The 12,215-nt window shown below is 44.4% G+C and overlaps 1 protein-coding gene across 1 annotated transcript in view; it reads right to left on the bottom strand.

The window, feature by feature from the left end:
• The window catches only part of PDXK (pyridoxal kinase), a 79,026-nt gene extending 74,819 nt beyond the window's left edge, over positions 1–4,207 (bottom strand). Inside the window, exon 1 of the mRNA XM_019487209.2 lies at positions 4,029–4,207. Coding sequence (XP_019342754.1) covers positions 4,029–4,127 — 99 coding nt within the window. The 5' untranslated portion in view covers positions 4,128–4,207. The remainder of the gene's footprint in view (positions 1–4,028) is intronic.
• Between the last annotated feature and the right edge of the window lie 8,008 nt (positions 4,208–12,215).

The following is a 12,215-nucleotide window of genomic DNA, read 5'->3' as shown; positions in this document are numbered from 1 at the left end:
GCTTGAGAGAGTCCAGAGAAGAGCCACGCGCATGATCAGAGGTCAGGGAAGCAGACCCTACGATGACAGGCTGAGAGCCCTGGGGCTCTTTAGCCTGGAAAAGCACAGGCTCAGGGGTGATCTGATGGCCACCTACAAGTTTATCAGGGGTGACCACCAGTATCTAGGGGAACGTTTGTTCACCAGAGCGCCCCAAGGGATGACGAGGACGAATGGTCACAAACTACTACAAGATCGTTTCAGGCTGGACATAAGGAAGAATTTCTTTACTGTCCGAGCCCCCAAGGTCTGGAACAGCCTGCCACCGGAGGTTGTTCAAGCGTCTTCATTGAACACCTTCAAGATGAAACTGGATGCTTATCTTGCTGGGATCCTATGACCCCAGCTGACGTCCTGCCCTTTGGAAGGGGGGCTGGACTCGATGATCTTCCGAGGTCCCTTCCAGCCCTAATGTCTATGAAATCTATGAAAATCTATGAAACCTTAAGTGGACAAGAAAGCTAGATATTGGCTTGAGTGCCACCAAAAAAGCCATAAACACATTAACCTGATTTTTACAGTGTTTTCTAAGCCGTATCGCTTCCGCTTAAGGGAGCGGAGCCATTTTCCATTTAGTTGATCCAAACTATGGGCCCTCTCTGATTTCTCTTCCAATAAGTTCTGCACAATCAGGGAGAAATGAACAGAAAAAAAAGATAAGAAGCCAGAGAAGTCACTCGGGATGCATGGGTGCTTTTAACATGATTATGTGTGGCACTTAGCTGCCATGGAGAATGGTGCCCTTGGCTTTGTTCATGGAAGAAATTTTCTTAAGGTCTATTTGAACTACCACTCCTGACATTCCAGTAGTTCTAGCAACAGCAGGAGCACAACTGGAGAGTAGGCAAAGGTGTTTTCACCTCAATGTTGTCTAGTCCACCCTGGTGCACTAACCATCTCAGCCAGTTTACACTAGTGTTCCTTCCCACTGTCGCTAAAGAATCCCACAGCCAAAACAACCACTACTTACAATGAATTTGATTTTTGTGTAAAACAAAAATTCAGCTTCTCTACTTGTAAATCCCACTGTATAGAAAGCACACTGCTGTGGGATGTGACCTTTCGTCCTTCAAAAACCTGAAGACCCAATTTTATGTTTTTGGGTCTGAAGGAAATCTGAAGGCTGCATGCTCATTCAGGAACCCTTCTATTTCTGTTTACCAAATCTCTTAGATCTTCTTTTCCAACCAAACACTATTTGCTTCAGAAAGTTAGGAAAGCAAAGCTGTTGAAATCTTGCTATAACTAAGATCCATTTACAACATAATCTTAACAACCATCTCCAACTCTAATGACATTTTTACACACAAAATCCAGAAACGGTCCCAAAAATGCTGTTTGCAGTCCCTGTTTTCTTTCTGAAGCCAGAAAAATACATAGGCTGGAAGCATAATTAAAAGTATATTACATAAAAAGTCAGTAGGGAAAAGCTGGTGTTTAACAAAGGAATTCTGAACAACTAACCATTCTTTAGGCAGCTATTAGGAGTTATAACAGACAGCCGGTGTCATTAGTTATAAAATAAATATTTTAACACATGAAGAAAGAGTGCTTTATTATTAAGCCAGGTATATCAAAAATAGGTGTTTGGCCTACATGGAAAATAACCCTTTTTTCTTTTAATCCTGCCAGTAAAGAGACAGTTTAGGTTCTATCATTAACCAGTGAACACTTTCAGCCCTTTGGTTCGGAAAAACAGCCCTCAATCTGCAGATACCTCCTGTAGCCAACTCAGCAACAGTGCTAATGGGTTCCAAAGGAAGTGACAACTGAACCACCACCCTTGATTCAGCTGACATAGGGCAAGGGGAATAAAAAACCCTGAGGAAGACATAAGAGGATATGTTCACTAATAGAACAAGTCCCCATTTATTTTTGCCCCATGGAAAAGTCAGTAAAGGATATTTAAGATTAAACTCAAACTCACAGTTTCGGTAAGTAATAAAAACCTTGAAGTTTTAGTATGGCAACGTTGTACCCCCAACTCTACCTGAATCCTGGGTTTCAACAGCTTTCAGCAGCCCATTTGTTGAAGACTGCCTAGAAACAATTCCTGGGTGCAACTGGTGATGGCTCCTTGCCCTTATCTCCTGCAGTAGCTTTGCATAAAGTTAGTTTATAGAATATACAACGCAAGTTATTAAACTCTTCAAACAGCATCTGGTGGCTACATCACCAACCATTTATAACTGAAGTCATGATTTTAGTCCATGTGGTTCTTCTGACAGAGGCACTTTACAACTACTGAATCCATCCCCTTGGCCTTGTAGGCAAGTCATATTTCTCAGTTTAGAAAGAAGGAAAGGGGTACAAAGAGGACAAGTAACCAACCCCACATCACACTGGAGATTTGCTATCATGGGAACAGACTCCAGGAAACTCTCAGGGCTGCACACTGGCCATGAGGCCAGACTGAATTAGCCCCCACTCTGTATATTAATCCTTCCTATGCTAGGTTTTCAACCCCTGCATTTATCTGATTGGAGTGAACTCTGGCATGGGGAGAGGGAAGGAAATTCTTTATATCTTAATGTGAATGGGGCCGAGATTTGACAACGGGTTTGCTCTGGAGGGTGACTGACAGGGGAGCAGGAGTGAGCAGTGTGTCGTTAAGGGAATTTATTATCGTTTGTCATCGCCTGTAAGCTGCTCTGAGGCTTTCTGGATGGAGCTGGGATGAGTCTAAATAACAGTAATGGTAATAGTAGTAATAAACCAACAACAAAACAACCATAATGTAAGAAGAAGATACCATCATAACAGGGGTAGTAATAATACTAATAGTAAATATAATAGTAACCACAGTAGCAGTCATGATCATAATAGTAATAAGAGTAATAACAACAGTGGTACTAAGAATAATAGCAACAGTGGTAGTAATAATAGAAATAATATTACTACCACTGATACTGTTATTCTCAGTACCACTGTTACTACCATTATTACTATTATTTCTATTATTACTACCGCTATTGCTATTACTCTCAGTAACACTATTACCATGACAGTTACTATTATGATTACTATTTCTACTATTAAAATTATTTCTATTCTTAATAGTAATAGTAACTGTCATAGTAATAACAGTGGTACTTGGAACAATAGTAGTAGTGGTAATAACAATAGAAATAACAAAAATAATAGCAAAAGTAATAACCGGCACTAAGAATAATAGCAACAGTGGGAGTAATCATAATAATAGTAATAGTAGTAAAAGTGGTACTGAGAGTGATGGCAAGATTCATAGGCAATGCATAGGAAGGCCGGGGGGGGGGGGCACGTGCCTACCGAGACTGGCCACTGCCAGGCCGCTGCCAGCTTCTGCAGGCAGTCACTGCCCCCCCTTGCTGCCAATGTGGCTGCCCCACTTGCTGCCCACCACTGCTGCCAGCATGGATGGCAGCTGTGGGCAGTCCCCACTCACCACCCGCCACTCCCCCCACCTCTGGACCCCCGCTGACACCGCCAGGGGTGGCAGTGGGCAGTCCCCGCTCATCACTTGCTGCACCAGTCGCTCATGGCAAGAGAGTGGTGGCAATAACAGTTGTAATGAGAATAACAGCAACGACGGCAGTAACAATAATAAGAATAGAAATAATAACTGTCATAGTAATAACAGCAGTAACAGAAAAGAAGCATAATAGTAACTGTAATAGAGAGTGGTAATAATGGTGGAAATCATAACAGTGGAAATAACACCAGCAACCATCACAACAAAGAGTAACGATAATAATAATCACAGCAGCAGTAAGTTAGCAATAGTAGCGGCAGCAGTGGTAACAAGCAAGGACAACAGCAGCCGCGCCGAGGCGCTGGGAGCGGCAGAGGCGCAGCCCGGCCGCGGGGACAGTGGCGCGGGGGAGCGGCAGCAGCGCCCGCACCGCAGGGCCAACCCGCCGCGGCCGGCAGACAAGGGGCCGCCCGGCGCGGGAAAGCGGCGGTTCGGTTACGGAAGGCGGCCCCGGCCCGCCCGCCCCGACCCCGCGCACCTGCAGCGGGAAAGTGGCCGCCTTGTTGCCCACGTAGCCGCGCACGACATGGCTCTGGATGGACAGCACGCGGCACTCGCGCTCCGGCCCCGGCTCCATCCCTGCGCCGCGCCGCGCGCTCTGCCCCGGCCCCGCCGGCACCCGCGGGACTGGCCGCGGCGCGGTGGGGGGTGGGGGTGCCGGGCGCGCGGGGCGGGGTGGGCTGGCCGCCGGGGGGCGGGGCCGCGACAGCCTGGCAGAGGAGCCGGAAGAGCCGCGCCGCGCGGGCCCCGCCCCCCACTGACGTCACTAACTTCACAGCGGAGCGCGGCTCGGTACCTGCAGCCCCGCAGCGCCCTCCAGCGCCGGCGGCACGCACGCGTCACACACCCGCGCACACCTTGCCGTGCCCCCCCCACACACACACAGCCATGACATGCTCTCACACACACACACACACACACACACACCCCTTGACATGCACACGCACACGCGCACACACCTTGCCATGCCCCCACACACACAGCCATGACATGTTTCACATTTACAACGTTTATAAATTGACACCCTGTTTCAACTTTATGATGTCCGTTTCAACTTTACAGCGCTTGATCTGATGCAACGCCAGACCAGCGAACGAGTTCACTAAGTCACCCATCCCCCTGGAGAACATCTGTCCAAACTTCCTTGGACGATTTCTTTAAGAAAGCAGACAAGACTCCAGAAAAACCTGCAGCCAAGACTCCGGAGAAGACTCCAACCAAGAACCCTTCAAAAAGTCTAACCAAGAGCCTTTCAAAAAGTCCAGCAAAGTCACCTCAAAGAAGTCCTGCCAAATCAATGAGATTGCTATTGGGCCTTGGTTCAGGAACCAATCCCCCGTTTATAACCTTGTTTCTTATGAGAAAATTGGTTCCGAATTACGTTTCAGCTTAAGACACAGTTTTCAGGAACCAGTTGTGTCATAAGTCTGAGGGCTGCCTGTAGTTCATACATTTGAAAGAGTTATACAGATACCCTGCAGTAACCTGCTACAATACAAAGAGAAAACCCCCTGTGACCGCACACTCTTGGTGGTCACCTGTCTCCTACACTGGGACCCATCAGAAGAATCAGCAAACTACTGCAGCCTATACTCAACAAAGATCAGGTCTTGAGAGAAATAGTCCCAGCCCCTTTGCTCCCGACTTTTAAACAGCCCCCTAACCTTACCCAACAGACATCAAATGGGACACAGCCTTGCCTTGGCAAGAAATGGTTAACCTGTCAGCACATCTCCACTTCAACATCCCCCATAACAAAATAAAAACATCAGAACCCATGGTTCCTGAATTCTGCCTTTCCCGGTGCCTTTCCCAAAATGTGATATATCTCATCCAATTGCCTCATGGCATTTACGTGGATGAAACTAAACAGCAACTACACACCAGAATGAATGATCACAGAAAAAAATATAAAGGATGGAGACATACACACACCATTAGAAGCACATTTTTTCCCCCAAAAAACAATCACTCCCTCTCTGACCTCATTATCCTAATGCTCAAAGATAGCTACCTGACACCGTTAAGAGGTGAATTTGGGAACAAAAATTCGTAAGCTGTCTGGATACTAAGAATCAAGGACTAAACACCGATACCAGCTTTATGGCATATATTATATCCAACTCCTGAATTCTTTCCACGCAGGGAAGATGAGAATGACTCTCCTTCCTTTCGATAGGTCTTGATCTCCCAGTAAAACAGTTTTGTTTCTTCTACTGTGTGTCTGCTAGCCCGACAATTTCTCTCTCTCACTTCCCTCTGCTGTTTTTTCACTATGCAGTGCCTAGTTCCTATGATTAGAGACCTTAGGAAGAATGTCTTGCACTTGAAAGTGTGTCTAACTTTATCCAAGCTACATAGCTGGTCCAATACAAGATATCAGCCTAAGAAATCCTTGCCTCTCACAGTTTTATTTTTGATCATTTGAGACAATGCTGAGACAGTATCTTCTTCATACACCTACATTTTTTGGGCACCAGAGTAGAAAGTGTCCCCCTCACTTTCATATACATTCTGCCACTCTAGATGCACAATGGTTTATTTTAGGATTTATACTATGCTTTATGACTTTTAGTTTCTAGATGTTGTTTATGGTCACTTATTCTGTTTGATAAGATACTAATGCTTTTTCACATTTGGCCATGGTGCAAGGTAAGCTATGCAGGCATCTGTAACAGTTTAGCATAGTCTTTGTTATATCCCCTTCCTAAACACCCACCCTACATTGACATTTTAGCTGTTAGTTCAGGTGCTCTTGGGAAGTTAAGGTTGCTATGACCTTAAAATAATGTCATCCTAGCAGTACATCAGCTCTATTAAGTGAAACTTTCTTTTCAAATGTTGACTCTAAGGACTTTTAAAACCTACACATTTACTTGACTTGCCTTGAAATTGGGTATCCCTCATGGGGCTGCAAAGTCAAGCTAGTAATTCAGATTTGGGAGCATCTGAGACAGATGTTTCAAGGATATAAGTAGGGACCAAAACATTTCTTAGAATTAGCAGATTCTACCAACATTTTTTGCACAGACATGGGAACTGAATCCAAAGGTCTCAGTCATTTGAGTCCTTTACTCCAGGTAGTGCTTGGCACCCTCCTCCCCTTTAGGGAAGCAATATTGAACATGATAGCAAACAAAGATTTAAACTCTTACCAACAGGCATGAAGCAAATGCTCTGGTGCTAAATGGTTTATACTGCCCTTGTGCAGAAACCTGAGGGAGTTACCAGCCCACCATTATGTATGGATGCTTACTGGCTGGGGAAGAGGAGAGAGGTGCTTGAGACTGTGTGAGAGAGAGAAGGGAAAAGGAAGAGGATATCAATGGGGGACACAGGATGTATGAGACACTGGCCTCCATGCATGTCAGGATCATTCCTACCAGTTAGCCTTGGTCTCCGGTTTTCAGGCTTCTAATCCCAATTCACCAGAAATGTCCTTGGCCAGAACATCCTTGTCTCATTCCTTTAGACTTCTCTCTCAGTCTCCTTGCACAAGCATTAAATCCTCCCCACCTCCATTGTCTCCAGCTTCATTTACTCTGTTGAAACATCTCAATCTGCTTGTCTCTCTTCCTAAGCCTGGTCTCCAGTCACCTCTCCCCCCACATCCCCACCGGGGCCCAGTCCCATTCTTAGTGCTCCCCCTACCCCAGGGTCTTGCTCAAGCAGTCCCAGTTCTCTCTGGGGAACTTATCCTAATGAGATCAATTTCCAATCCCCTTCTGCCCTTTGCTCCACTAGTTCTCAGTCCTGGTCTTCCAGGTAGGTGTTTCTACATCTGATTTCAGACCTTCATCTTTTCCCTACCATTCCCTCTCCCTCATTTCTTTCCCAGCTCCTAGTCTCCCTTTACCTAGTTAATCCCTATCTCCCATCCTCAGTCCCCAGTCCCAGTGTCCTTTTTCTTCTTCATGCTGTCAACCTGCTGTCCCAGTTTCTGTCCCCTTTCCTCCTCTCTCAAGGCTCCTGAATTCCATTTCCTCCTACTATTCTCCCTAACACAGAGCTCATAGTAGAGATGATATCTTTTATTAGACCAACAAGATTTTTAAAAAAAAAAAAAAATCTTTAATTGCAAGCTTTTGGGCACAAACACCCTTCATCAGGCATTGGGGAAAAGATTGTAAAAGTTCTCCTAAGTAGAAATGAAAGTTCATATTTCATAGGATTTCACAGAGGAGTCAATAGATGGAAAACTCCTTTGGGCAGTCAGTTTATAGACACATTCCCAACACAAGGACATACATGATAGATCTACATTCCCACAAACACAATATTCTGTGCTCCATGCACATGCAGTAACACTGTTGCCACAAGTCTGCAACAGTGTAATATCAAGTTGTACAACAACATGCACTGCCTGGATTATATGCATGTCCAAATGATATACAGCTCATGCTGTAGATAGGCATGTATAAACCACAACATGCTGTTACTACTCAACATTAAACCCACCCACAATTTACACACCAAAAACCATAGCATGAAGCCTGGCAGTTGCTTTTTGTTTCACAGTTAACCAAATTCTCCAGTGCTATTCATGTTTCTTGAACTTTATGAATCAATAGTTGAAGCTTTGGTTTTACTGTTGTTTGCAGAAGAGTCTCTACTATTCCAAAATCCTCTCAGGTGACACTACAGCTAATCCCAAACCAATCCTAAAGTATACAGAAAAATACAAGTGATAGGGAAAGACTAGCCATATTAGTGTCTGGGTTTTCAGGTAACTGCAGTAAAATGTGAAGTATTTTGAGAGCACAAAGCTGTCCATAAAGGGCCTATGCCTCTACATACACAGGCCTCCACCTTAAACTAAAAGGAAAATGTCTTCCACTCAAGGAGAGACTATACACACAATCATTACTAGAATATATCTCATTAAGATAGTACATTTTGATATGGGAAGGAACAAATTACAACAAAAGGGTTTCCCAGCAGCCCATAGCTGCAGCGGAATACTGAGTTAATTAAATATCATCATTTAATGTCATCTGATTCTTTCTCTGTTTCATAACAATTAGAAACAAGTCTTGTGGGGTAATTATTTAAAGACATATTGATCATTACTTTTGAGGTTATGTAATGTTGAGATTGTATTACTCTCCACTGTTTTAAAACCCACCTGATATTCTGGGAAATAACATTTCTTCTGTCTTCCTCCTAGCAGAAGAATGTGATAGAAGTATATTGTTTGCCTGCCCTTCTTCCTCCTCAGCAGGTGATGGGTCTGAATGCACTGTTCTAGCCCCAGGGTGTGGTGGCATATGCCAGCATGTATCCATTTTTGGGAGCAATCAGGAAATATGTGCATGTGCTGGAGTACAGGAATTCCTTTAGGTGACTAAGTCTCTAACAACTTCATCATACAAGGTTAATATTTTCTCTCTACAGCCCTCTCCTGCTGGTATTTGTTCTCTCCCTACAGGCACTCCCGAAGGGATACCAGTGCTGTTTTGACATGGGTTATCTCTAGGGTTACCATACGTCCAGGTTTTCCTGGACATGACCTCTTTTCAGACCCTCCAATTTCCATCCAGGGATTTTTTTTAAATCTGAACCAATGTCCAGGATGTTAACTGCTCTGCTGGCAGAAGCAGGGGGAGGGCGATTGGAGGCAGCAGGCACACATGCATCTGCACACATATATGGACATCACCAGCACCCCCTCTTCCCTTCCACCCACACTGGGGCTGGACTCATTCTGCCATTACCCACATGAATTAGAGCCACTGCACTCTGGCCTGGTCAAGATGGGGACAGCTGGGGGGCCCCCTGGTAGTGCTGGGGGGAGCAGGGGCTACAGATTGAGAGTGAGGGGCACTGGCAGGGACAGGGCCTGCAGGCCAGGAGTGAGGGGCACTAGCATGGCCCGGGGGGGGGGGGGGGGTCAGGGACTGTGGGTCAGGAGCAAGGATCAACAGCAGGGATGGGGGCTGCAGGTTGGGAGTGAGGGGGAACTGTGGGTGGGAAATAAGGTGTTCCCCCAACAGGTGTCCTCTTTTTTTAGAACTGGAAATAAGGTAACCCTATATATCTTTATCTAAATACCCATGGCAGTCCCAAGTTGTCCTTGAAATGGTTCCCCCTCTCTCTAGAAAATTAAAGGTGCCTCAATTCAAATGCCTGTCCTCCAGGTGTTGGCAGGCTCTAGCATAGGTGCACACACCAGGGATAGCATCCAGTATGCCCTTACACAGCTGTAAGAGCAGCTGCAACTTGGATCCCACAGCTTGCACTCCTCAGAAGCAAAGCAATTACAGCGTTGCCAGAAGTGCAAGAGCACATGGTAAGGTAGTAAAAATGTACATGCAATTACCTGTCCTTTTCTGTGCTCCAGTGGACAGTCTATGGTTATTTGTTAGAAGGAACCGCATGCCGTACTTCCAAAAAGGGAACAAAGGCAGTCCTATAGCATACTCCTCCTACTTCACCCTGAAGTCCAAAGGCAAAATGCCTCTGGCAATCTCCATATGTGGACTAGTTCAATTTTTTCAACTCTTCCTCTGACCAATAATCAAGCTGTAACAAGTCGTTTATTTGAAAATTGCAATTGCTTCAGGCATGAAAAGCAATAGCTTTATACACATGGAACCTGTATGTGGGGCCCATCAGCAGACAGAGCTAATCAGTAAGAATAAAAGTATATTTAGCAGCAGGGCTTTTTTCAACAGGAATAAAATTGTGCCTATATAAAAACAAAAGAAAATTCTTGCAAACAAACTTGCAAAAAGGCTCCCTGCAACCTACAGTTAATTCAGATCTGAGCTCTCTAGTCGCTAAATCCTGACTCCCCACATACTCTGTGTCCTGCCAGCAGTTAGAAATCCTCTCTATGAACACTGGTGCCAGAGGAGAAAGTGAAGCTGGAGTTTTCCTTGTATACACTGTGAACCACTTTGCAGTTGGTGGGAAGTGATAATTTACCTGTCTTCCACTGGGAGCTACATTGTTATGGTTTAGCTTCCACTTATCACAGGGCAAGAGGATGCACAAAGGGAATTCCCACAAACCAGCTTTCATACAGTAAACCCCACCCTTTTTCCCCTAGGGTAAATTGTCTGCATGCCTATGCATTCAGACTCCCCCTATAGCTTAACTACACAGTTCCCCAGAATCATACCAAAAGAGTGAGTTTTCTGGAGCACAGCTTAAGTCTTCAGTAGCCTCATCATAGGCATAAGTAATTAAGTTACATACAAATAGACTTTGCAAAGAATTTCTCAACACAGCACAGCTCTGTACTTGACAGAAAAAAAGTACAACAAAGGACAAATCATTAGAAAATATCCATCCTAAAGGCAGGGCCCCTCATGCTGGCTCACCCTGCCTCTAGCAATCCCTGGGAGGTCTATTTGTCATCAGCAGGAGGGGTTTCCCCTGCCATTAGGTTCCTGGGGTAGCAGCTCCTCCTCAGCCTGAGCTGATGAAAATAGCTAGAGAGCAAACAACCCAGATCTTGCTCTTTTATAACCTCCCCTCAGTCAGGTGAGTCCCTTGTCAGTTCCCGTCAGATGATCCATAGATATGCCATGACTTAATTTCCAAGTTAGTGTTTTAGCCTGGATGGTCCAGGAAAAATGTAAGAACCATTTTCAATTAATTTCCAAGATAATCTCTCTCCTGATATAAGCCAGTTTTCCTTGTTGGGAACTCCCTATTATAATGCTATATTTGAATAGAAGAACCCCTTTCCATTTGAATAACTCTGCAGCTAAAACTACCCTTTTGGGTTCTAGCTCAACACAACAGTGAAAGGACAACAGAAAAGGTAAAGACATTTTGGTTTGCTAAAGACATTTCTTCATAAAAACAGAGGATTTGTAAATTGTACAGACAGAGTCCCCAGGCTGTCATATGCATGTGTCTATGCAAGGGAAAAGGTCAAGATTAGGTGAGAGTTATCTAAAGCACATTAACTAATTAATCCTAATCATTTTTCCCAATCACTTTTAATTTGGCAGAGTTAAGTGATAAATTAATACACTTCTGTGTCCCCTTAATAACAAGGCCATTGTTGGTATGGCATTGATGGTTTTTGCCCACTTGAATGGTTGTTTAAGCCAGAATGTACTGTACAAAATTAAGATTTTCAATGTAAAAAAAAGTCTTAGCAGCATCTTACTAATAAAGTCACAATCATGTTCACTTGACCAGGATTAAATTAAATAATGGTGTCACAAACTCAGTGAAGAGGGGAAAAAATTATCTTGCTAACAGAAAGTAGATGAATGAAAATGGGTAGTTTGTCATTGAAGCTGGTCTGTGCTGGAGAGTTATTACAGCCATTCTAAATTATTTGACAAGGAGTCTTGGGATGCTGGCTGTAGTACAAAAGGGACAACAATCAATGCCATTTCTCAGAAAGTTTGAATAAAACAGAACTGCAATCTAATAGGATTGGCAAGTTCTTAGCTTTGATGAAAAAGAGCCAGCCTGAGGAATGATTGCTGGACTTAACTCCATATCGTCTGTGACAGCAATTATAGTGCAGTGGAGGACAGTTATGGATACCTTTACTTTCTTTAGACTGAGTTCAAAGAAAGAATCCTCAGAACAAATGGTGGATTATTAACATAAAGCACAAGATGCCTGCACTCAGGGCATTAGCCTGCTAAGGGAAGAGTGCCTGTTCCTCCTACTGACTACAGGATGAAGCTAGGCA

The sequence above is a fragment of the Alligator mississippiensis genome, chromosome 1, assembly GCF_030867095.1.
Source record: "Alligator mississippiensis isolate rAllMis1 chromosome 1, rAllMis1, whole genome shotgun sequence".
NCBI lineage: Eukaryota > Metazoa > Chordata > Crocodylia > Alligatoridae > Alligator > Alligator mississippiensis.
This window is presented reverse-complemented; position numbering and strand designations above follow the sequence as displayed.